The sequence below is a fragment of the Malurus melanocephalus genome, unplaced genomic scaffold, assembly GCF_030028575.1.
Source record: "Malurus melanocephalus ecotype Western Australia unplaced genomic scaffold, MMel_1.1 scaffold_17, whole genome shotgun sequence".
Taxonomy (NCBI): domain Eukaryota; kingdom Metazoa; phylum Chordata; class Aves; order Passeriformes; family Maluridae; genus Malurus; species Malurus melanocephalus.
Genome location: NW_026623249.1, coordinates 1 through 27,006, shown reverse-complemented (window position 1 = coordinate 27,006; position 27,006 = coordinate 1). Strand labels below are relative to the sequence as shown.

The window sequence follows — 27,006 nt, the reverse complement described above, 5'->3', positions numbered from 1 at the left end:
TCAGTGTTATTGGAAAGATCAGTGGGTCAAGCTCCTGTGCAGCTCTGAACTGACCTCAGCACATCCTATGTAGTGGATATTCTCAGTGTCCTTGGAGAGACAGAAGATARAGTTTCTGTAAAGGTAAAAATGTGGGATATGCTTTTCAGGGGACAATAGACTTCATGTCTTTCACTGCTCATAAATAATTTGCTTATCACCTCCTAACTGATTGTCAAGAAATTTACTAGTTTACTAAATATTAGAATAATATTTGACTTTTCTATAATGCTTTTCATCACAAAATTCCAGTATCTTTTCACCATAGAGAGATACCAGTATTTCCTTTTTTTGTAGCTGGGGAGTGTTACACAGAGGACTGTTTTTGACYTGAGTGTAAAATTATACACAGTTCCCTAGTCTAAGACTAGTGTCCAAGCCACTGATTAATCTTAGTTTGCTAACACCAGTTGAAAACCAGCCTAAATATTTTTCCAGGTTTCTGGAAAAATTTGTTTCTGTTCATAAAGCTGAGGGGGAAACAAAAGGTCAGTAACAAAATCCTGAGAGTTCAATTTAAACTGTCAAACTCTTTTGAAGGCAAGATATATGCTATAATTTAAATAGTTAGCAATTTTTTATTTTAAAGCAGATTCTATGTAAGTAGTAAGATCAGTAAGAAAATACAGATTTGCATAATTTGAGAACTCTGAAAAGCCTTTTAGCTGTTCTTAATATCTTAGTTCTCCTACAGCTGCTATGAAGTAGATGAGCCCTATATATGCAGGTGACAGACAGGAAGGTACTGGCAGCTGCCAGCTTTATCACTGTCTGGCAAGTGCCAGATGTATCCCCATTGTATAGCAGTGCATATAGCAACTATATATGCTGCTAAATAGCCGTGCCTTCAGTTGAAAATACATTGTTGCCCAAATCTGCACTTCATAAGTCTTCCAAATTTTGTCATACGCTTTTCACAGAATCACAGAATCATTAAGGTTTGTGAAGACCTCCAAGATCATTAAGTTCAACCTTTGATCAAATATCACCATGTAAACTGAACCATTTCCTTTAAACAAACTGTGTTCAACTGTTTCATAGAGCTCAACTTGAAAGGAGAGAGCCTCAGAAAAAGATACAGGGCAATTTGAAGGCTACTTACTGGAAGTATAAGAATAGCATRCAGTGACAGTCAAAAACGTACAGTTAAAGAGCTAGGAACATGAAAATCAACCAGAGGTTGATATCTTTTATAAATAGATACTCAAAACCAACATCTTGAAAAATGGGATACTTTTCCAGTGCAGCACATCGTGAACCAAAGGAGCTTGTGACCAAGAGATTTTGAGGTCAGGAATTTTACATGACTGAAAATAGTCATCTGTATAAACACTGAAAACTTGTAGGACAATAAATAGCCCAGAAACTTGTAGGCCATAAGTGTAAGCAAGTACTTTGCAAATACCACACATGTTTCTTGCCTGTTTGTACCAAGTGACAGTGGTTCCTTGTAGCTCTCCAATGGGGTAGAAGGCTGTGTGAACATCAATTCCTGTGAGCCATGGTGCAGAAATCATTGCTTTTTATTTGACTATATGCATAGCCATCAAAAACAAAGAACAAATCCACAAAATCCCAACAAAACCTTGCAGTAATCTATTGTAAGATCTGAGAAAGGTTAGTGCACACTGGGCCATCCTGAATACTGCTTGTACAGTCAAAAAACTGTTTTCAGTTCTGTACTGAAATGAAAAAATGCTCGCTTTGATATGCAAGAGGTTGCTGTAGATCTRTAGATCTATATGCTGTATGCTGTAGACTATGTACTATGGATACATGAAAATGATATCATGGGCATGAACAAAGTCACGCTCATCAGCTGAAGCCATTACCAAGTGTATGTGTACTCTTAATCTGCCTCACTTGGGAATCCAATGACACCAACACGAAACACACTGCAGCCTGTAGCTGGAACAAACTGAGTCCAGACATAYAATGCTGCCACGCTTCAGGCAGCGGCAGCCAAATCCTTCTGGTCATATGCTCGCAACTCATGCAACTCATGAGGGTTTTAGAGGGCTTAGAAATGTCAACTTTTGAGTGCAAAAATGTTTTTTCTTTACAGCACAACTGGTGCTCTGCTCTGCTACTTGTTCTAGTCGGCACAATTTGTCATTGACCAAGTTTATTATTTACTGGTGAACCTTTGTGTGGCATCCAACATGTGAAAGTTGCAGCTTTTGGATAAGACAGGGAACTGCAACATGTTGARTTATGTGTTCTAGAGGGTACTGGTTTTCCAGCAACTGTCCTGCCACTACTGCTGTGGGGTTTTGCCTCAGCATCTACAGACGCAGATCGTTTCTCAGCATCAAATTGATGCTTTTGGGTAGTACCTTTTCAGGTAGGTGTGTTAATGTCAGTAAAGTGTTCTTGTCTGAWAATTGAAAAACACCTAATGGGTCACGTCACAAGACTATCTTTTCAACTGAGGGCTTGAAGCAAGGAACTGCTTCATCAGACTTAAATTTCCGGTTAATTATCCAAACAAATTGCTTCAACAGTCTTCAGTGAACGCGTATTTCTCAGCACTTTCAATGCCGCACGAGTAATAAAGTAACASGGCGCTGCGTTTGCACTTTGCCTCCTCCAGCGAGCTCAAACTAGAGTCCTCTTCCTTCTGCCGGCCGACACCAATTGATGACAGCAGCAAGGGGCCGGCACCTGTCGGGAGCCTGGGGCAGCCCCTGAGGGGTGAACGGCCGAGGGCCGGAGGCAGAGACACCGCCGCCCTCCGCTCTTSGCCGCCCTGCCCTCAGCAGCCAGTTCGCCCTCGGGCGCAGCGCAGCGACACACCGAGCGCTGCAGCGCTGGGCCCGGTGCGGCGGGAAGGAGCCCGGCCCGGGCCCCCGTGGAGGCGATCGGGATGCAGACCCCAATCCCGTCCCGGGGGCAGCCTCCGCCGACCCGGCGCGCCCCGCACCTCCACTTCATTTTCCCTTTCCCCRGCTGCCTGCGGCCGGGCGGTGCCCACAGCCCCGTCCCCGCGGGGCCCGCCCCTCCCCGGGGCGGAGCGCGGCCGCTGCCCCGCCTCCCCGGTCGCGGCGGCTGTCACGGGGCGAGCGGGCCGCACCGGGCGTCTGCGGGGCGGGGGCGGCGCTGCGCGGGGCCCCGCTGCTTCCCTTCTGCCCTGGCCGCAGCCGCCCAGCGGCATCCCCGCTCTACTACCATGTTCAGGCGGATTCTGCAGCGGGTAAGGCAGCGAGACCCACCCCAACGGCAAGGGCGGCGTGCCGTGCCGGTGCCGCTTCCTGGTGCCGGCCGGGCTCGAAGCTGCTCTCCCCGCGGCGGAGCCGGAGCCACCGGCCCTGCCCGTCCTGCGGCGCATGGTAGGAGTAGGGCCGTGGCGGCCCCGGAGGCCATGAGTTTATCCACTCTCGACCCCTCGCCGGGGGTCGGCCCGAGCCTCGACGGGACGAGCCGGGCCTACCGTCCCGCCTGAAGGCGGTGTCGTCCCCCGGGATGGGCGGAGGTGCTGGCGGCGGGCAGCTTCCCGCGGCCGGGCCTGTCGGAGGGGCGAGGGGCGGCCCTGGCCGGCGTGGCTGCTTCCCGCAGCGCGGCGGCGTCTCCGCCCGCCGCCTGCGCCCATCGCCGCTACTGCGGCCGCCCGCACATAGGGCAAGCTCAAGGGAAGCCCGGCCTGGGGAGAGCCGCCGCAGGGACCGGCGGTGGTTTCCTCAGGGGCTGGCAGGCAGCTGGCTCGTAACGCCGAGAGCCAGCCCGGCACCCACCGTCTGGCTGCCTCCCGTGTTTTAGGAACCGGCTTTTCCGGCAGCTCTGCCTGGCTTGGAAAGCCAAGTTGTGACACCCGTTTATGAAACCTTTCTCGCTTGCCCGGATCCCCACGCCGGTGCTGGTCGCCTTGCAGTTTGCCTGCGGCTCGGGTGGGAGCTGCGAGGGAGGCGCTGGCGCAGGGCAGGTGCCGGCGTGGTCCCGGCTCCGGGCGGGCGCTCGGCGGGGGGATGCACCGGAAAGAGTTGAGTCACGCCGGCGGTGGGCAGRCGGCGCTCCCGACCCCGTAGCTCAAGAGAGCGGTGTCGGGGTCACGCAGGAGGCGCTCACGGATAGCGGGGAAACGAGCTGCTCTCCCCGTTTGATCTGGTGCTGCTTGCAAAGCGTTCTGTCTACCTAACACTTCTGCGAAAATGTGTTTTAATGGAAACGCTAGCGTGCTTTCCTTATCTGCCATGCAAGGAAGCATTGCTACAAGAATGAGCGCTAATAGGAGAATAAAGTAAGCATGCCACCAGCTTTTTCAGTGTAAAGCATATTTCAGATTGTTTTTCGATCATAGACCCTGAGCAGGTGAAGATCTTGGTCTGTTAGGAGCTTCGTGTTAACAAGGAAGAACTTCCTTCCTGAAGTTTAATGGGAAGCTCTGCTAACAAGCAGGGAAACTTAGTACGGACCTAATTAAATATTGGCAGCAGTTAACTGGGTGTTTATTGGTTCAGAGAAATACCAGGCCATCAAAGAAAGTTATGAGAGAGGCAGAAGCTTGATACAGTGCCAAAGGGTATTTGCCCCTAAGTATGAATTCAGCTAAACATGTCTTATAAAAATCTGAAGTCAGTGCAAATATTCCTGTGTGAGAAACAGACATCTTTTCTAAAATGATTGAACAAATARCTATTCTCCAGTTGCTCCTGAAAATTACAGGATAACACGAGAGCTAATTGTCAAGAAAGGTGAAACAGACTTCTTCCTGCCTGAAACTTAAATAAACGCCAAGATTTTTAAAGGTGTTATTCTTTCACTTGCTGAAAATAACTTTGCTTTTAAAAATCCACCTCCCATTAAGAGGGGCTTTATGCATTTTATAAAAGTAGTGATTGCATGTACAACCTCATACATACATACCTACCATTTTGATTTGTAGTCTGGTTGGCAAACGGAAAAATGCTTCTGCTGTTCTTTGGTATTAAAAATGGACCTTAGGTTTATGTCAGATATTTTCATAAAGAACATAATTATTAACATCTTTCATGTGTTTCATGCACTAATTTTAAGGGTAATGAACCTCTTCTTGACCCTTTTATTGTGCATCATTTGTATAGCTGGCAAAAAAMCCCTGCCTTCCTGTCACTGAAACAGTTTCTTGCATATCAGTTTGGTTCATTATATGATTATAGGTGATGCCACTCTTTCTAGCCGGAGAGATAGTCATCAATTGTAATATAACTTCAGTTATGAAAGTATGTTTTTTAAAAAGGGAATTATTTATTACATTMCTTTTTTTTGTAACTCAGCTAACTGACAAGTTGCAAAGGAAGAAGACAACAGCTACAAATATCGTTTTAGTTTTGTATTTAATAAATTCTGATTCCTGAAGTTTTGAAACATGTTTCTTTTTTCTAGTATTTCTCTACCTTGCTCACCTTTTTATTTCTTCCACAGTTGTAATTTCTGTTTTTAAAAGCATCTTCACAGTGACTTTGACATATTTTCAAAGTAGAAAGTATTATATACTGAACATTACTCAATTAGTTTTTGAGGTTAGTATTTCCATGCAACTGGCTTCAACTGGCTCCTAATTTTAGGTCCTTTCCCTAMAAGATGTTTCTATTGTGTTTTCAACATGACATCTCAGGGATCTGTTTTGTATGTTTGCCCTATAAAGCCAAYCCCTCTTTCATATATTGTTGCTGCTTCTGGGTTTCATGCATTGTTCATCATGCTGATCTAGAAAAAGGTAACCTTTCCCAAAAGGCTTCTATGTGGAATGTCTGAGACACAGATTTCCTGCTCAAATAGTTTGATTTTTGKCAGTGGATTCCTTGGAGAGAAGTCTTTTCTTTATTGTGTTCAACTCTGAATGCCCTTTGTGGGCATTGTGTCATCTCTCTGCTGTTAATCTACAGGCAGGACAGTGGCAGTTGCCTCTGGCCTGTTAAAGCAGAGCTCACTTCTTGTACTTGCAAGAAGGAGGCATTTATTCTCAGCTGATAGGAAACTGATTACTTTGACCTCTTTCTGAGCCTTCTTCCCATTGCTCATGGTTTCTAGTAAAAGTGTGATTGCTATTTACGTTAGTTTTTGTCTTCATTATTTGTCTTTAACTGGATGTCTACAACTATTGGTAACTGTGCTGAGTTTGGGTGCTCTCTGTTGCTCTCTGTGCTCTTCTATTGCTTCCTGTTTCTAACTAACGCTTAAGTTTTTGGTCTTCAGATCTTGGTGTCTAGGGGAGAACAGGGCTTTGCAGGCATTTCTGTGGCTAAGGTAGTACAGACTCCTTTTACAATCAGCTCAGGCACAGATATTTATGTGTCTGAGAGCATTGCATCTCATGCCTGACCTAAAATTTTCTTTTTGCATTTATAATTGCAGGACTYGCTAGATAGCATATTTGCTTGGATAGATGCTGAACTGCAGCTGTGCTTCTACRCTCTCCTCAGGAGTCAAAGGGAGCATGTGTTTCTCTTCCGGGGCACAAAGTCTGCTTGTGTGAAACTTATGGCATGATGTGGGAGGAAAGTTTTATGCTCTCTGAAGTCAGGAGTAATTTCATTTTGCAGAGTAATAAAGTAATGTCACTGCTTTAAAAGTAAATGGTGTTGCTGTTCTGTATGGCAAAATACCCTGTTTCTAGCACTGTGAGTTCTTTRGCAACAAGGGCTTTGGTCTTCTTACCTTCTCATTTTTGTATCATCTTTGTTGCTTCAGGACCTTTTTATGGTTGTTGTAGTACCCTTATGTGGTATTTAAATCTGTGCTGGAAAAACTTAAATCTGTATTTGTTCACTTTTTCTCAAGGCTTTACGTATTTTTTTTTCAAAGTTTTTAATTTATTCTGAATTTAAAATTGCTGAAAAGAGTATTCTAACGGAAAGGAATGTAGCTATAGACAAATGACTGTGCAAAAACGACATGGTAATGATCCATATTTATWCTCCGTCGCTTTAAAGCACTAATTCAACTCATTCATGATATAATTTTCTATTCCTTTTCAGAAAGCAAGCTGCAATCGTTGCCATCCTTTTTGTTGTTAATGATGTTTCTTTATGTTAGCTTGCAGTTTCGAGAAAACACAGAGAATGGCATTATGAAGGTTAGCATATTACTTCTACAACTCTACGGCTAGCAGTAGAAACATGTGCTTCTCTGCAAAGTAAACAAATATAGCTGACAACTAGGAGAGAAGTGTGTTGGATCRAAGACTAACTTTATATCAGTCTTTCAACTCCAGGTGTGCCTTCAGGTGTCAAATGTTAATTTTGAAGTTGTGCATACATAGAAGCCTGTGTGGAATATTTTCTTCCCTCTGGGCTTAGTAAGTCATTCATTTGCTTGCCTGTATAGGCCATTTGAAAACAAAGAATGCCATTCTAAGTCTTTTCTTAGATCACAAAATCCAAATTGTTCAATTTGTTGTGATTTTTTTTGGTAAATGGAATGTGATACCACTGTGGTACATGAGATGTTTGTGTGAACTGATTTGGTGATGCAGTGATCAACTAWAAAAAGGATATTCCAAATCCCCCATTCTATATTTGGATGGTGAAGGATATTTAAATTACCCTACAACCTTTTAAGATAAAATAATTGCATTTGATCTTGGCTTGAATAACAGTCTTCCAATTTTATATTCAATTTTTCTTGCTACTCTGTATATTTTGCAAATGGATACTATGGACTATAACTTGAAAATTACTCAATGACCTCTTCCCTTCCCACCCTTCTTTCCTGCACATGGCACTCACCAGAAAATGTCACCATTTGTATTAAGCTTTCTAAATCTAGCATGCTTTCTCTTTTCAAGAGCACAMGTTTTCTGAAAGGTTAAAAGGATTTTACCGGGTACTGTGTAATAGTTTCTGTCATACAATGCATGCAATAAGATGCCATCCATTGCTTATTACTGTGATTATAACATGTCTGAAGCAAATACTTCAATCAACCATTGAGTAGTAACAGTGTACAGTAGAGTAGTAACAGGAGAGCTTGCATCCTGTAATAATCTCAGATTTGTGGTGCTAGAGCTAGCAGAACTTAGTATGAAAATCTCATTGCAAAATGGAGTCAACTCTGGGTTGAAATGGGATGGACAATTAACAATGTATAGTAGTGTTGTATAATAATTTGTGATATGAGGTGAAGAAAATATTTTGTTAATTGTTGCAGAAGGTTCTTGGGTTTGGGACAAAATGATTCATTAGGTGTGCTGAAAATATGTGGCTCAGGTATTGCAGAAGTGCAGGCAGATGCTGCCTGTCTAAAGAGACAGTTGGATCATCTTAGTGCTACTGATACATTAGATGCAGTATTCTAACGTATCTGTCTTCCTGGGAAACCTGGCTACGTCTTACTGTTTGTTTTAGATATTGTTCTTCTGATTGTCAGTGGAACAYGATGCACATGTTCATTAATGGAATTACTTAACTTGTATTTCAAAGCTTTCCTGCAGGATGTGTGTTTCTGTGGGCAGCACTTCTTAGGCTACAGAACAATTGGGGCAGGAAGGAGCTCAGGAGCCCCCTAGTCTAAGCTCCTGCTGTTAACAGGACCAGCTTGGATGTCAGCTCAGACCTGGCCTCACTCTAGAAAAGCTCCTCTTTACATCTAGTAGGAATCTCTCATTTCAGGTCCTCCTACTGTGTGCTGCTTAGACCAGCTTGGCTTCCTCTTTTTGATGGGCTCTTCATGGGTGGTGTGGCTGCTGTTTGACCCTCCCAAAGCTGTCTCTACTTCCAGGCTGAGCCAGCCCTTTTCCCTCAGCTTCTCCCACAGGGCAGGTGCTTCATCCCCAGATATAGTGGTGACATTTTGCTAAACTCACACTGGTTATCAGTGTTCTCCCTGGACTGGGAGAGCAGTATCTTGATGTGGTCCACTGTGTGCTGGCCAGTGGGGAATGATTGCTTCCCTTGATCTGTTGGCTGGGCTCCTTGTTAACACAATCCAGGCTTCTGACAGCTGTTTCTGGAGGCAGGGCACATTGCAGGGTTCTGTTTGGCTTGCTGGCTGACATGAGGTTTTGGTCCTTTTCAGCAGAGATACTCTGTTACTGCCAGTTTTCCTTCCCTGGCACAGGACTCTGCGTTTGTCCCTATTGMATTGCATAGGGTTCCCCTTGGCCTCTTTCTAAATCCCTCTGCACTGTCCTTCAGTGTATCAGTTGGTCCTCCCAGTTTGAAGTCCTGTGAAAACTTGGCACCTGTGGTCCATGCTGGGATGGAGCTTGTCTGCTGTCTGTATTAGTGACTCTGGGAAGAAGTACCAACGCCTTCACTTCGACATGTTTTGCATGTGTATCTTATCTCTGCTTACCCCCTTTTTGCCTCTCCTATTACTAACTTGCAGAGCTTGCATCAGCTTGCCTGTTGATTTTGTATGCTGTGCTAGAAGGAAACTGTTTGTATTTTCTTTAGAAATACAGTAMAGCTAACAGGAAAAATATGTGGAGTAGGAAAACTAGTGTAGTGATCACTTCACTGATGACCTCAGAGAAAGCTGGAATGAGGAGAGATGGTTGTCTTCTCTTACTGTCACCAGCCCTCAAAGCTTGGTGCTTCACTCCTTCTCGATTCCCTTTAGCCAGTCTTTAGAGCTTTTACAAAACTAAAATGTATTGCACTGGGAATTAAGCCCTTAATCAGTAAACTTAACCTTTTAATGACATATTTTTTAAATTTGATTAATAATAAAAGGTTGTTATCTTTGTTATCTTTTTTTTATCTATGAAAGTTGAAAATAGAACATTCATTTTAAAACAAAGCGGGAAAAGGTACTTAATTTTCAAAGAATGGGAAATTGTGTGCTGCAGATATCTTATAAGAGGTCATATTACTGATTTGTCTTCAAAAAAAGGATATATTTGAGCAAGAAAATTCTTCTCCAAATAAGGTTTTGGASGCACCAAGATGAAGAAAGTAAAACTCTGTCCCTCTCTCCATAGATTTCGATATATATATTTAAATTCTTTATACTCCTGTATTAAATGATAAAATCCTTTATAACATTACAAGTATTTCCAGATGGCTAAAATACAGCAGTAGCATTACTTTATCCCATTTGAAATTGTCATACTGGTATTAGATAATGAACTTTTTGTTCGTTACTGAAACTAGGATTGCATATACATATTGAGATAATTTTTTAATTATGTTTGCTTTGAGAATGCTAACTCTTCTGTCATCAGTCAAGCTGTGATATTCTGGAGATGAGTAAGAAATGTTAAATCAAATTTAAATCAAAGTTATAGTTAAGTAAGGATTATAAGATACAATCCACCTACCAGATTTTGAATCATGTAGTAGTTAGAGTTTATTTGCTTATTTTATCTAAGTTTGTAGTTTCAAATTAATACTGTTGTTTCGATTTTCATCATATTCATAGGAGTATATCTTTATAGGTTGTCTTACTGATTAACATGTTTTAACTTTACCACAGGCTTGATTGTTATTTTTATTTTTTCCCAAATCAAGGCAGTGTACCTGTTTGTGTGCTTTTTGAATCAGCAAGGACCTCAAACTTTAGTTTTCTGTCTTTCATATATTTAAAGGCTTGTTATCAAGGAAGTATGGTAATACTAGTTTACCAGTTCTGAAACTTTTTAGATTGTAATTTCTACTGTTTTCCTGTGGATATAGTGACCTAATTTTGAGAGTGGTACAAGGGCAGAGTTCAGCCAAAGTTTTTGTTTTGTGTTGAGCATCCATGAAAGGAGGTAGTTTAAAATCCTGGCCTTGCTTCTGTTATCTGCTTATTTTTTTTATGTATGGAGAGTCTTGGATGAAAGCTTTATCCAAGCTTTTGTTCAAGCACAACAAAGAAGTGTTGTGCTAAAAGTTGTGTAATTGCYTGTCAGCTTGTTCATTATTCTTGTGGGGGGAGAATACCTCTGTATTCCAACAAGTAGAAGAGAGGCCTTTCTATAGGATGTGTGCCGTGCTTTATTAAATATTTATTAAATATTAAAACCTAGAGTCTCATTTTTCTCTTCCCCATCTATTTCAGACTCCAGGTAGAGGTGGGTCTCAGAGTTCAGATTCGGATTCATCTGCCGCACCTGGAAATGTTGTGGATGTGAATAATGAAGGCTCCTCTGAGGTACTGTGAATGGGACTGCTGTCTGAAACCTTGGATGATGTTTCTCTGATCCATGAGGCTGTTGGGAGGAACTTTTGATGCCCTTCCTAAATAAACTCTTCTAAATGAATACTTGCAAATGTAATAGTCTAAAAATTCTTTGTTAATTAAAAAAGGGAAACTAGGCCGTGTTTATATGTAGCTATTAATTARGCTTGCCTAGCCAAGTGGTCACAAGCAATCCTTCCTATAGTTCTAGAGATGAATTATTAACATTAAAAGTAATGAGATGTAAGCTTAAGACTCCTTGTTGATATTTCATGAGAGCTGCAAAAAATAAGGCTTGACATTTTATCATTCTTTTACACCATTTTCACCTTGCTTCTGCTAAGCTATAAAGTGTACTGGAAACCTCTTCCTGTGAAATATCAAAGATACTGGGTTTTGTTTGGTGTTGGAGTATAAATCCTATCAGTTTTTCATGTGCTGTATGCCATACCTAATCAGCAGAATTGTTATTATTGTTGCAATTCCATATTGCAATGTTTTTGTATTTACAGCGTGCCAGACATTAACTCAGAAAAATGCAATCTGATTTCACTGGCTGCTGAAGCTTGTTTGTGCTAATGTAGCCTGATTACCTATCTTGAAAATGTTTTTAGTTTAACATACAAATACCCCTTAGGTTAATTACCTAACCTAATAGGTTAATTACCCCTATTACAGCATTAAAGGGAGGAAAGTGCTGTTTCTTACACTGAATAAAGTRTTTGCTGATTCAAATACTCCTGTGTGTGATATGATAAAAGATAAGAGAAGCTTTCACTGGTTTTTAAAATCCTCTTTATGCATCTGCTTATGTCTTCCTTCTTGAAGCCTTGATCCAGTCAATGTAATCARTCATTCCTTAGTATTTTGCTGCATGTTCTACATGTCACACATTTTTGAATCCAGATCTGTTTTGTGTGCTTATTTAACCATCCCTGAAACAAATAAATATTCTTAAATTGCAGACTAAAATATTATTACTTGTGTAGCTGATTAAGGCATAAAAATATGCAATGAGACAATTGCTTCTTTCTAAAGTTTTGCTAAAATTGTACAGTTCTGTTAACCTGAGTGCAACATCTCTAACTGTATAGCTTGTGGGTGCCATAAGGTACCTCAGTACTGATGGAGCAGTATTTTCTTGACATGGGATGAACTTTCAGACTGGTGATGTTTCTGCACTATTGCCCCATTGGTTATTCTTTCTACTGAGTCGAAACTGGGTCAGACCAAAGGCTGCCTTGTCACTCTTGTTTGATATGCATATATGACATAAAAAAGCATCTTTTAGTTATTCATAATTCAATAATTTCTTGCATTGGGTATTATCCTTAGCATAGAATTTCAAAATCTGTCTGAAACTGAGCTCCGAACCTGATGATGGATTTATAGATTCACATGGAATACTACTTGAATCTTAGCCTTCCTTTTTCCTCACAGCCGGCCTGAGGTCTTGTTTCTCCTGGAGATTCTCTTCAGAAGCACCATAGTTGGTCTGTGCAGAATGTTTGCTTTTTATTTCATTGAGATATTCTTACCTGGTATTCCAGTATTATGATGTCAAAAATCCATTAGCTTGTTTTCACTCCGGTTTCTTGGCTAGAGTTTCTAATTCATTTATTTGCAAGATTCAAGTGGAGAATAATTATGAAATCTGTGCAGATCTGTATATTTCCTTCCTCCTCAAGCCTGGTTAAAATAAATCCTGATTTTTGAAATTGTAATATGAAACAGAAGGAGTGGAAAAGTCTGAATTCAAACTGCGCAAGAAGAGGTGAAAATTTGCTTAAGTCTAGTCTGTGACCATGTCAGCACTTCAGGTCACCCACAGACTGCAGTGAAGTCTTTTATTCACAGAGCAATCTGCCCGAGGAGAAAACATTTGAGTCTATCTTACCYTTGTAGCTTAGGTCCCAGTGCAACTCTGTCTGCAGTACAGGGTTGTTAAATATTCCATGCTTGCAGTGAGTCTACAGATGAGATGATGCTTTCCTTAGTGTAATGTAACCACGTTAACTAGACAGGTTTGCCTCAGCTTCTCCTGCTGCTGGTGCAAACTTGCTTATTAATTTATAGAGGCATTTCCGCAATCTCACTGCACCACTGTTCCCTSTCTCTGAAACATCTGAACACTCTTATGGGAAGCCTCATGATGAATGTGATAGGATACCTGGTAATGCTCCATTCACAATTTGTTACGGAGCTTGTTCCTTTGATACATGAAGAGGGCACCAAGAGTGTCTGGAAAACACATAGTAGTATGCAGCATACTTTTAAGGCATGTCTTAGATTTGTTTATTTTCATGTCCTTAACTGTTCCTTCTTGCTTTATCTATCGTATTGGTAYGGTTTGCAGAAGTTATCTCTCCGAAAGGAAAATAGACTTTGCTTTTGGTGATTGTAGAGAGCTTTCAGCCTAAGAATTCGAACTTTTTTGATTCCAGATCTGCATTTTTTTGTCTCTGTTAGTTTCTTAAAAACAAATATACATTTCACAGGGCTTCATCTGTCCACTATGTATGAAAGTGTGTGTAGCTCCCACTGATCTGTCTGAACATTACCAGAGTGAGCACACTGGGATGGAAGGAAGACGGGAACTTCGTGACCTCTCAGCTATTAGTGTGGGTCTTACTTATTTTGTTTAAATAGCATTGCTAATGGGCTGCTTTAAATGAACTACATATTTTCTTGTGGTGTGGGTGGTTGTCATTGTTTTTAATTGTTTATTTTGATTCCTTGCTTAAACACAGTTTGRTCTCATATGCATGATTCCAAAGTATACATTCAGCAGAAGAATTAATTTATGTCTAGTTTTCTAGTTTGCAGTTGTCTTTCACAGGAAACATTTGCAGTATTGGAAGACTTGCAGTCACTGGTATTAAACAGCTTTTTGCATGACTTTCTTATAAACAAGACTGTTTCCTTATTTGCTTTGCTTCACATCAGACTCAGTATTATGATAAACATGTTGTTGGATCAGGTACATCCTTTGTGAAAATAAGTGTTTTGATCTCTTATAGGTGAACTTTTTTTTAAAGTGAATTTCTAGTGCAAGCTAAGTACTTTGGGTAAAAGTACATGGTGGATAGGAAAATAWAAAACCCCGAAGCTTTTTTTTTTGAACGTGTTTAAGGCTTATGTATTGCAGCAACATTATAAAAATACTTGGTAAAATAAATTTTAAATATATAATGTTGCTGGACTTTTTTATGTTCCCAAGAAAATGCAATTGTTTCAGTTGTAGATGTAAATTGTAGTGCRTTTCTAAATTCTTCCAGTTGTGCAGTGTGAAACCACACAGTTATAACCAAGTGTGTGGTTTTATGCACCAGAACTAGAAGAATTTAGATTCTGTAAGTTAACAGCCTCCAGCTGCACAAGGCTATCTGATTCATTTTGCTTCAAACCTTGAGAGATTAGATTTGACTTCTGGGGGTAGACAGCTTGCTGTGCACTAAATAAGTTTATATAGAGAAGGAGTTTTCCATTCTTTCTGCCAATGTTACTTTYGTTGAATTTTGAAATCTAAGTATTTATTCTAGGCTGTGCATGTGGTGTGATTTTATTGTGTTGTTATATGCATTTGCTAGGTAGTGCTTTCTTCCTTCCTTCCTTATGTGTGTTTGCACTGTATTTTTGAAGGGAAGACTTCAAATTGTTGGATGTTATTCTCAAAGATGATGAAAGCAATCAATACATTGATTATTCTAGAGATGACTTGAGATGTCATTTCAAGCATGAAGTTTCACCTATTGAAGTGAGTAGGATCTATGGTAAGACTGACCTGTGCTGTTCCTTGGAGTGATGTGGCACCTCCTCAGAGCCAGGACAACTTGAGTATGGCTTTTGATGGACTCCACTGCCTCTTGTTGAGGCAGAGGTTTCAGTAGTGCTCTGTTATGGTCAAGTCAGCTTTTTATTTTCTTTATTATCTGGTCACAATGCAAGTTCTGTACTTGAATAAGCTGTGGCATTCCTGATGGATGGTGTCAGTAGATTGTGGGATGGAGCCATGCAAGGTGGTTTGATTATCTGAGGAAGTTACTGTTTTATTTATGTTGGTTGTACTTGGTGTATTTTGTGGAGCTGACTGCAAGGTTTTTGCYCACTTTGACTTTGTTTCTCCACTGTCAGTTCCTTGGTCAGTACTTTTCACTTATCAAGAGCTGGTTCCAACTTTTTAACTTGATAAACTGTATATTGAGTGTGGCACTTGAAATACAAATTCTAGCTGTTGCTGTTTCATGTTGCTAAAGCTGTATTTCTTTGTACTGTGGTTCAGTAAATATCTGTAAAAGGTGAGAAACAAAGAAAGCAAATATATGTGTGGCRTTCTTTTCCAGTTTGATCTTCTATTATATCAGAATACTTGGAGGTACTGAAAAAGTGGCGAATTCTGTTAGTAGTGATGATCAATACTAGTATGAAAAGTTTAAAATGCTTGACTGCTGAGAAGCTGATTGTTCGCTGATGAAAAATAATGGTTTACATTTGWAGCAAATACATTGTTTACAACAGCAGCACAGCCAGGTTTTTACCTTGTTCAATCTTTGCCATTTCTGGGACAGCATTGTAACACTGACATAATGTTGTCAGTGTCATCTTATTTAGCAAACATAGGCATAGCAAACATTGCTTGCCTTGTCTTTCTTAAACTGGTGTTTARAGTTATTGCTTGTGAATAGTACTGGGAAAAGTTCAAATACCTTTTGGTGGAAACAGGTTTTTTGCTAGTGAATTCTTAAACAAGGAGATAGGATGTATTTCAAAGCTGATGTTCGGTTACACTTCGTGAAAACTGAAAAATTGTTACTTGGTTAACAAAAGTCGTTGTGCCTTGATTTAGATTTTGCCTATAGTTTCTTTGCTAACACTTCTTCCATGATGCACCTTATCAGCTGATGAAACTTTTAGCAAGTCAGGTCTTTGCCCCGCTGTTCTCCTTGCCCTTCCTTCCTCTTTATCCTTAATGCAGTGAGAATTGGTCTTGTTTTTCAGGCAAAGGCATTCATACCTGCAGTGTTCTGTTTTGGGAAAGGTTTCTTGCCATTTGCCTACAGCCTGATTTATGGCTGTCTTCTTGAAYAGCTATCTATGCAGCTATCTCCTTTTCAAACTGGGAGTTGAAACATACAATAACTGGTGAAAATGTCAGTGTAGCCCTTTCCCCCAAGTATTGATGAAGCCGTACTTTCAAGTACATTGGCTTATTCAGCTGCAGAAATAATCACCAAAATGCTGGCAAATATGCATCCATGTATAGCCAACTTAATGAAACAAATGCTGTATGAAAGTCATATGCATCACCAAGTTCCCAAACATTGTTTCCCAACTTCCATGGATACAGTGGTGTCACTAACAAAAGCTGTGTGGCAGCTTCTGGTTTCTTTTTTTTTTTTTTTTTTTTTTCGGAAAGGAAACATTCTAAACTGTGTGCAGCATTTCCTGACAGTCTCCATTGGACATTCTGAACATCTAAACAGTGAGTCAGTATAGAGGCATAGCTTGAGACTTCCTGTCCAGTTTTCATCTGAGGCATCCAAAAGAACCACTGTATGGTACCYCTGCAGCATTTGGAATATAGTGGCTGTTAATATCTCTTGTGTTATTTACCATTGGGCTAAATCTAAGACAATTTTCAAGCAGTTCTTTTGGGTAGTTTCCCAGATGTTTAGTAAGAATGTGTTTCCCGGCTAATACAAGCAAGATATGACCTTGATGTTTTCTGAATAGGCTTTTCATAGCAGAATTGTGAAGAGTGTAAATTGGCATAGTAGTTGTGCAAAAATGTTGCACATTGGGGTTTTATGTTAGTCTTTAAAAAGACCTAATTTCTTAATGTTTTTTTTTTCTGACTTGTCTCTTGTTGTAGATGCAGTTGATTGAATCTTCTGTTTTTATGCATCATCTTGGAATGTTGCAGACTGTTACTGCACAGAACATCATGTCAGTGCTGATATTTTATACTGTTTCAGTTGCTTCTCAAATTAGTTTGTGGTGCCTGTTTTGACCTCAACAGTACTTGCCTGCTTTGCACAAGAACAAAAATCATGAATTGGGCTACATTAGTACATTAACTTCCTGCAACATCCAAACAATATTAAGAGAAGGAAGCATTAGAGATACTGATTTGGTTTGACTTGGCCATGTAATATGGCTTTTCTTTAAGGAATAGAGATCTCACCAGATTAGAATTTCTAATTCATGACAAAATTGTAGTCTTGTAGGTTGTGACACAATTGTAGTCTTACTCATCAATAGCAATAAAAACATAAGAGAATTGTACTGGTTCTATTCCTGTCAGGAAGAATCTAGCTTGTTTTCCAGAAAGACATCAATTCTGCAGTATGGTGTAWAATACTGTATAAATACACCTTTCTTCTCTTTGTCCAAAAATTTAAATACTTGAAGAAACTGAACTGGACTGCAGGTTTTAATTATACACAACATGACCTTTTTACCTGCTTTTCTAATGATTAAATAGAGATGTTATCTGAGAAAGCCACTGTCATCTTATTGTTATGTAAAGACAGAGGAAAAGGCTTTTTCTGGTGAAAGACATGAAAAAATGTCAACTGTATTTTTCCTGTTAGCAGTATATAAAGGGAGTAACATAATTTATTTATTCTTTAACTTAAAATACTTCATGATTTTCTTAAATCAAAATGTATGCCTTCAAGTGCTGATCAAGATGTGTATCTTGTACTGAGGAAAATTGTGGAGGTTCACCTGCAGTGGAAAAAAACCCATGAATGGTGAGCTTACTTGCAGTCTTTAAAACATGTTGGATTTTATTCACAGCATACAGCTTACTGTGCCAGTACAGCTGTGTGAGAGTTACTAATGTAAGTCTGGATTCTGAGAGATGGGCAAACAAACATAGGTCATGGCCAGAATGTGTTTGAGTCCTGGGCTTGAATCACAAAAGCCCTTGGCTTTTTGTTCATGCAGCTCACTGGAAATAGGTTCTACCTGGGGGTGCTGGCCTGGTATTTCTTCAAGGTCAATGGTGAAACTTAGATATTCAAGTCTATTTAAACTTAAAGGCTAGTCATGTGAATGCCAAGCATGTTAAAGTGCRTAGTGGTTTTTGGTTTMGGCTAAGCTGTCCTATAGCATATATATGGCAGAATAGTAATGAATTTTTTCAATAGGGTAAAAGTGTCAATTATCCTGAAATAATTCTGTGGGTTTGTTTTTTTTGAGTGTGGGTTGGTGTTTTTTTTTTGGGGGGTGGTTTCTTTTGTTTGTTTACCACAGTTCTTAAAGAATGGAAAACAGTGAAGCAGTGGAGTTCCATGGTTCTCTAAGCTTGACTCATTATGTAAGTTCTGGAATAAAAATACAAGATGTTGCAGAAGCTCTGTTTGCATTAGTAAATCAAACTCTGTGCATGCTATTTGTGCTGCTATATGGTTCTCTACCACACACAGCTGTAGATCAGCAGCAATCATAGCATCCTAAATGGGACCACTTACTCAATTCTATGCAGTATTAAAATGGGATTGACTGCACTATCATCACATATTGCTAGAAGGTACTAAGGAAGCTGAGTTGCTGTAGCTATGACTTTAAAACTTAAATAAGGTGCCTTATTTCTTGGATTCCAATGACCTGAGCACATCTGAATTCCATCCTGTAAAAATACTTTGCCCATGGGACTGTTCTTCAAGAGGTGTCATCTTTCTGCCAGAGAACTCCAGTTTTAATTTGTGAAAAAGGAACTTTGAGTAAAGTAAGCTATGCTCTCACTCCTTAACTAATTAAGACAGGATTTCATACTAGCTTTAAAAGACCATTTCATTAAAGCTCAGGGGGGAAGAAGAGCATTTGGCAGATGAACAATGCATCTATGTATAGGTGTCTCAGACTCCAGTTAGTGATGATGGAGCTCTGGGAGCTGTTCTACTGACTATACCTAAGGTATACACATTTGTTAAGTCAGATGACTGGTTTCTTACTCCATTAATTGTGTATTGGTAGTGATTGGGAAATAGACATCTACATGTAAATGTGGGTTTTTTTAAACCTCGGTTGGGAGCCTTCAGCGGATGAAAAAAAAAATTAAAAGTAAGACAATGTTTTAAAAAGGCTGAAATTTTTAAAAATACTTCTTTTCATGGCCAGCCCTATCACCCCTAGTCCTACAGAGTTACATAAGGAGAAGACAGAAACCCAGAATCCATTCAGTCCTACACAATCATTTTTTTTGTAACATTTTAAAATAGTGTGAGGAGTGCAGTTGGTCTGGTTGTGCACTTGTCTGCCTGTGGGTCTGAACCCCTGCTTTTGCTGAGTATTGTGTTTCAGTATTGTAGGCCGAAGTTCTTCCAACAATTAATAGCTCTGTAAATTATTTTGGTACAAAAAAATCCCAAACCCCACTCTAGTTTTTGTAGTGAATGTTTCCTTCCAGTGTTGCTTTTAGCATCCTGGCATGTTTCCCAGGAAACATGCATCTTAATGATTCATACAAATATTAATGTTACCAGAAAGAAATAATGTACCTTGAATGGCTTTAAGGAGATAGAATACTGCAAAGCTTAACTTTATCAAGCCTGACTGTGAATCTCAACTATTAGAGGGGAAAAGTAGTTTTCTGTTCTTTGGGCTTATTTGTAAGTCTGTCTTGAGAAAGGCAGGTAAAAAAGCTTCTGGTGCTTTCATGGAGTCTGAGATCTTTGGTGAAGTTTGGCATTATAACTCAAGCTGACATCAGATGCTTTTCTACAAAACTTGTGCGTAGCAAGTTTTTTTTCTGTTCTGCTGTGAGTGAAACTGATATATTTTGGAGTCTTTGCACTGAGGAAGGCCTGTCCCACTGCAAACAGCATGGTGCTTTGGTGGTGCTTGATGCTTGGCATGGCTCATGGGCGTTCACCTGAAAGAGGAACATTACCATTAGTACTGGAAAACTGGGATTTGAAATTGAGTATCTCAGTAATTCTCATTGGAATGCCTTGGCTGTTTGGCCAGGGATTATTTTGAGCTCTAAGTTGTATGCTGTCTCCTAGTTGTTTCTTTGTGCATGTATATTAGGGTTTGGTTTGAATACCCTTTTTTTTTTTTACTGTTCTTTATTTGTATTGCTTCAGAAATTCTGTGACCTCAAGAACTCTTTCCTGATATAAACTAGTGCATGTAGTTATTATGTTTTTATTTTTGTTTTCTGTGAATTGACAGGCATCTGCAAAAATCTTTGAATTCAATAAATTCTCATTTCCTGGTGAGAAGATGCTTTATAAAAACAACTCCCAAGTAATCATAATTTAACTTCTTCTAGGCTCTTTTCTCCCTGTGTAAAGTGAAAGATAAAGCGCAACTAGAAACATCAGCTCGAGARTCATGAGTTATGGTGAAGTGCTGAAGGGGGCTGTAAGTGATATCTTGGCTTTTATTAAATGAAGAATATGAAATACTTTTCACTTTTTCGTGGCTGTTCTTTATGCACAATAATCCCTAAGTACCTGTTAAAAGGAAATGGACCAAAATTCAAGATACTTTGTTCTCATACTTGCTTCTTCTGTAAAGGAGTCTTACCTTGTTGGTAAGGATGCCTCAGCTCTTCCCCCAAGCTGTGATGACCAGTAGTACGTCTCTTGGTTGCAGCTACGCAATCTTGTCGTTGTCCAGGACAGGCATGGTCCCGATGACGAATATGTTGGACCTGATATAAATTCCTGCAAACTGACAGAAATGTTTACTAAATTTAAGCATCTCAGACCATCAGGTTTCTTCCCCTCTTCTTACATGTTTGTCTTTAGAACAGTAAGATATACTTCTGCACATATTTACAAAGTATCTCAAGATCACAGTGAGAGATATTTTTTATTTGGCTGTATTTAGTTTAAAAATTTTTTAAGAGATAAAATTAGTGATCCACTAACCCAATTTCCCAAACAAGATTGTTCACCCGGGGCTGATAGTTACAGATCCAGGAAACCTATACACTCCTGCCTTTACTGCCTGGTGCCTGGAAGATCCTGATGATTCTGGTTTTCTTATTTTAAAGAGAACTGAATTRGTGCTGCTGACATCAGAGTCGATGCTGAATATTATCAGTCTGTGAGATACAGCTGGTTCCTGGGTTTGTGCAGTTTAAGGCTCTGATGTGTGAGTGGTAGTGCCTGCATCTGTAGGAGCCGGTGTTCCTGCCCACTCTGTACAGGAAAGATGACATTTTGCCTGATGAGGGAACCTTGTTGCAGAAGGGTGACACCTTGCTCTGTTAGAGCTCTTATGTCAGACCTCTAGAAAAAGCTGCGTTAGATTAAGGGTGCATGTGAGAGCTGACTCGAACCTGACCTGAGTCCAGGTCCCACAAAACTCAGGCCAGCTATCATCTGTGCTGCAGAGAGCCTGGTTCTGGTGTAYGATGCACTCTTTATCCCTGCCTGTGTGAGAGGAAGGCAGTTTGTACCTGAAGAAGAGGAGGAGGTTTTGTCCATGCTTCCTCCTCTGCCAATGACAGCACTCCTGTCTCCCCAGAGCTCCCACCCATCCTGCAGGCTCACAACTGTGCCACATTCCCTTGACTCAGCTGCTGTGCTCTGCCTCTGACCCCTTGTCCTTGTGGACCTTGCCTTCAAATCTGCCTCCCTGCCTTCTTGGAAAGGCAGGCTTTCCCCAGTAATTGAGATGAATGATTGCCATCCCCCTGGACTAATTGCACATGTAATCTATTCTTTCCTCTTCTCCAGGGCTTCTCTTTCCACAAAATAATCCCCAGAGTATAAGCACAACAAAAGCACCAAAAAACCCAAACAAACACCCCAAGCAAAGAAACAGCTTTTGCTGTTTAAATGAAAAGAGATAACGGGCAAGAGGAAGAAGAGGCTGGAGCAAGTTTCTACACTCATTCTTTATAGATGTGCCTACTGGGACAATGAGGAGCATATGCTTTTCTCTATGAAGAGCAGACCTTCCCATCACTGGGAAACTAAACACAAGACTGAGAACTGCTTTGTAGAGTTTCATCCCAAAAGGATGTTGTTGCACTATATGAAACTGACTGCTTTCTGCAAGACCTGCTAGGAAAAAACCCCAATCTTGTACTTTGTGACCCCCTGTGGTTCATTGCCACTTGCTGTGTGCCAGGAAACTCCCTCTGTATTGCAGAGTGACTCTGGCATCATATGCTAATTGTATCAGATAGACGTTACTGGGAACCTAGTAGCTGAACAAATTTTCTGGATCTATTTTGGCATGTATACTTATATAGTAGTTAATGGTTTAATCTGAAGTGAAACCCTGCAGATCGACTGTGCAAATAAATAGTTCTTAAGGTTAAATGCTGGTTTCCTGCTTAGGAAGGAGTACACTGTTTTGTTTAATGTAGTTGTGACAAAATTAGTCTTCCTTATAATATTTGGTGCACTTGACAAGCAACTGTATTTGGTAATTAATTTCTGAAACACTAAATAATAGAAATTATGAAGGCTCTGTTCAGAGCTCTGGCTACATTTGAGTAGCTGAACATGGTGGTTTTTCTGGGTTAAAACAGTTTTAATATTAGGTTTTTGGAATGTAAGTGACTAGTGAAGCAAAATGCATGAATGCCAAGTTAATGAATGAGTGCTCTTGTGGTTATCAGCTTACACATTCTGTATATTCACTTTGTGCTAATATTTAAAGTGTTCTGGCTTGTCTGTTAACATCCAAATGCAAAGTTAAGAGCAGGAGAGAAGTGTCAAAACACTTCATGTGTCCTTCACAAATTGTATGGAAGCCTGTGCTAGGTGAAGGGTGTTAATCCCACTTAAAAGAGTACTGTGTCTTGGATACTGGAGAGCCTTGGTTTAGTATTGGAGTACACTACAATTTATAGAGGCATAAGAAAGCTAAGGATAACATATAAAGGTAAAAGTGCGTATTTGAAATGAATCAAAGGAACAGGGGGCCTTAAAAAATTAAAACAGGCACCCCAATTACGGGAGGTTCCTTTTGCAGTTTGGAATTACAGGGACCCTTTAATGCAAGACTGGGTTTTTGGCATTTGCTCTGAAATGTCTCAGTGTTGCTACTGTGTTGCTTTATGGGCTGAAGTGTAGATGGGAATTGGACTCAGAGTTGGAGCTATAATCCGTGATTGAGGAAGCAGTATAAAGGCCAGCAGTCAACACTGGATGTAATAAATTGTGAAAAATAAGGTGGATGGTACTTCTGACAAGTGGCAGCATGGACACTCCACAAATGTTTAGGGGTACCTGAAAGCTACATAATGCTTACGCTTTTCATTTGTGGGCTAATGGGTAGAACAAATTGATCTGCTAAATTTCTACTCCGTAAGATTGTAGCATATATGCTGGAAAGAAAATGGATGATTTCTGATTCCTAAGGCTGTAGGAATCGGATTTTCTTGATGTAGTATTTATCTGAATGACATTTACCAATTAATTAAATGAAAGGTAAAGTGATTCTTAGTTGTCTGGCCCATATTGAAATCAGTAGTTTCAATATGGAGGTAATCAGTTTATGAATAATTGTGCTTTAGAGTATGTCTTTATATCTCCTTTTTAAAGACCAGACTCCAGATGCTCCCTTCTGTTTGGATTAAGAATGTGATTTTATGAAAAGTTGTATGAAAAATTGTTTTATTGGGGGAGAAGAAATAGCAGAGTAGTCCTTTTTATTTTGCTAATAAAATTTTGTTGCTAGTGTGTAATGCTGTTGGGGAAAAAACCTCACTGAATAATGGAATATGACTATTGTCAGCATTTTCTAACTTTTTAATTGCAAAAACTGTAATCAGAACATGAAATAATTAGTATGAATCTTCAAAAGTGCATTTACTACTTCTTAAATGTGCAAACAAAATCTGCAGTTATATATAAAAACAAGATTAAAAAGTGTGTCTCATATTATTTTTCTGTTTGTTTGTTTTTCCTTTTTGTAATAGGGCTTTATTTGTCCTCTCTGTATGAAGTCTCATGGATCAGCAGAGGAGCTGTTCAAGCACTATGAAGCAGTGCATAATTCTGGCATTGATTCAACTCACAGAGGGGAAGGTCATCTGTCACCAGAAAGGTGAAACAGTACTCATTTGTGCATGTGCTTTTGTGCCAGTGTTGAGCTGCTTCTAGTTACACTGTAGCTTTTATGAATTTGAATTTATGTAGTCAAGTATTTTAATGTTGATGCCCCATTTCCAATCAGAATTAAAAGGGAGCTTGAAACTTACAACTGATACTGATGTGTCAGTAAATGGAAATCAGATACATGTGTTGATGATATTAAGTCAACTGTTTCTGGTTCAAGTGACAATGCCGAATTATAGACCAGAATGATTTTCAGAAGTGTGGCAGAAGAAATACAGGTTCCTTGTAATTTCCAACACAGAGCTGAGAATATCATCATTTGAGAGTGGTGAGGACAGCCCTAAAGATAGATGAGAAACCCGATTTTGTCCCTGGTTAATTAGGATACTTACTGAGTCATTACAGTATCAGTAGTTGCCTAAATGGCTTCCCTTATTACCTAGTTATTTACAAATCGGAGAAGTTTATGTCTATGCCAGTAATAATCCTTCTGTGTTTCAAAATCTCCATGCTGATCTTCAGAAATCTTAACTAGTTTATTTAATTTTTTTGGTCAAAACTGTATTGTTATGTAATCCCTAGGAAGCATATCAGGTTGTTTTGTTTTTGAGAGCAGCTGTAGCAGGATCTGATTATGTGAAGCTTTCCCTACAAATTTTTAACTGAGTAGTCTGTGTTGCTTTGGGAAGGTTTTTTTTTTGGTGTAAAATGTATATAGATTTTCTTTTGCTTCCTGCTAGTTCTTTTTCTGTTCAGTGCTTGTTTTGCACTGTTGTAAAAACAGTCCATGGTGCTGTTTTGTCATGCTCCCCCAGACTCCCTTGCTTTGTACACAAGAGGGTCAGAGTGAGCAGCAGAGAGGTACATAGCACATGGCCCTGTGGCTTCTGCTGATGTTGAGAAGTGAGCAGTTCAAATGTTTTGTCATAAGGAGAAATGTGACCCAAAATGACAAATAATTACTTTGAAAGAAATACATGTGTTTATGTAACTAACTAAAGAGAAGGGTGGCTCTTTGGTGAGATAAAAGTGTGGAAGATAACACATTTCAGTTGTTATCCAAATGCAGATCCGTATCTCCCTAGTATTGTGCAAAGCTGGCAAGCCAATAGGAGCCAGCATTAGTAGAGGTCTTGGATGACTCCTTCCTTGTTGATAGCTGCCTTCTCTCTCAGCTGCTGCAAAAAAAAAGAAGTAAAAATTAGGGCTTTATACAGGATAAAGTGATTGGGTACTAGCGAAATCATATTGGGCCTCTGATGAGCACATTTATTCAATAAGGAATACTTCTTTGCCTGATTTAAGCCTTTTTAGAGTAATACAGCTTAGACCAGAGGTGATACTTTGGTAGGATAATAGCATTCATTGGAGGAATTATTGGTCATAAATATATTGTTTATATAATTCATTAAATGCTTGTTTTCATGCCTGCAAGTTTCCAGTGTCAACCAGATGTTGGCTGGTGAAATAAATGTTTATTTTTCCCTGGCTCACAACATTATAAGGACAAGTGGTTTTGTTTTTGCTCACATAATTGAAAAAGTGAACAAGGCAGGGAGTTTTGATGGAATGAAGAGAGTTTGGTGAGAGCTATTGTGTAACTCATGAGCTATATTTTCCTATTATTGTGGCATTCTTTAATGCTTCTCATTTGCATGCTTGCTTGAGAAAACTCATTCAATGTAAATATGTGTTTCCAAGACTTGGAATTCCATATTGAAGAAATATTGCAGCCTGCAACAGGGAGCCACTCCACTTGCTCCACGTGTGAAGCTTATGTGCAGTTCTTAGGACCAAGATTGAGAGGTGAAATTCCGTATTTAGTCAATAGGAAGAGTTAGGTACTATAAATTACACAGTGTCCTCTTCTTCACGCTCCCCAATAAACTACCGTGAATTAGTTCCAAGATTAAATCATGCAGCTCCCCCCAGTGCGATTCAGCAAGGCCATCACTACTCAGTGTGTGGCACTGACTTTACAAGTGGGAAACAGAGTGGACCATAAAAAAAAAGCACTAAGGATTTTCCAGATGGTAGGCTCACATGTGCTGAGAGGAAGAAGGACTTGTCACAGCCCTAGCAGAAAAGGAGATCTAGTGAGGATTTGGATGATGGGAAGAAAAGTGAAATTGCCATATCTGTAGTGATCCTTTGCACTAATTCTCCCCCACTCATTTTCCACTAGTCAGTTAAACTGAGTTTAGGTTTGATCTTAAAAAACTGTCAAGCAAAATTTTGTTGGGGCTATCAAGGCAACTACTATAGAAGGGTTCTTACATTACAAACTCTTTTCCTTTTCCTCCTCTCCCTTTCCCCTCTGCTACAAACTAGCATTATTTAAATCAAGCCCTTCAATCTATTGTGAAGACCACAGCATCTTTAATATTTTAGTAGTGGAGGTCTGGTATATGTCCAGCCCAACTTCAGTACAGTTAACTGTTTCACCTGCCTGAAATTTTGTTTATAATCTTAGATCTGAATATTAGCTCATTTCCCTACTCATACTGGTGAGTAAGCGGCTCCCTCTTCTCCACCCACAGCCAATGGACAAGTTTTGGAATACAGCTTCACGTGCCTCAATAAAGTTGTGTTTACAAACCTCCAGTGAATGTATTACACAGGCAGAATAATGTATACATAACAAAATTTCCCTCTTGAAAAAGTAAATCTCCCAGTATCCCAGGTTTGTTTTGTCATTGAAATTGGTTCATCTCGGAGTTCTTGCTCACTGGTTCAAGTGCACGTTTCACTTGCTGCTTAATGCCCCAGACCAACGGTTAATATACTAATGTAGATTGAAACTATTCCTCATTAGTTTAGCTAAAGAATAGCTTGCTTTGGTGTTTTTTTT

At 39.8% G+C, this 27,006-nt stretch overlaps 1 protein-coding gene across 1 annotated transcript; it reads left to right on the top strand.

Moving 5' to 3' along the window:
- The first annotated feature begins 3,081 nt into the window (after nt 1-3,081).
- On the top strand, nt 3,082-24,510 carry EEA1 (early endosome antigen 1). The gene is made up of 4 exons (XM_057386693.1): nt 3,082-3,232; nt 10,999-11,091; nt 13,617-13,739; nt 24,017-24,510. Exons 1-4 carry the CDS (start codon nt 3,209-3,211, stop codon nt 24,146-24,148), a joined length of 372 nt encoding a protein of 123 aa, XP_057242676.1. The 5' UTR covers nt 3,082-3,208; the 3' UTR covers nt 24,149-24,510.
- Nucleotides 24,511-27,006: the final 2,496 nt, after the last annotated feature.

Bases quoted from the DNA above. Each gene is read 5' to 3' on its own strand.
- EEA1 (XM_057386693.1), top strand. From the start codon at position 3,209: ATGTTCAGGCGGATTCTGCAGCGG. The intron at 3,233-10,998 runs GTAAGGCAGCGA...CATCTATTTCAG, and splicing joins TCAGGCGGATTCTGCAGCGG to ACTCCAGGTAGAGGTGGGTC. The intron at 11,092-13,616 runs GTACTGTGAATG...TACATTTCACAG, and splicing joins ATAATGAAGGCTCCTCTGAG to GGCTTCATCTGTCCACTATG.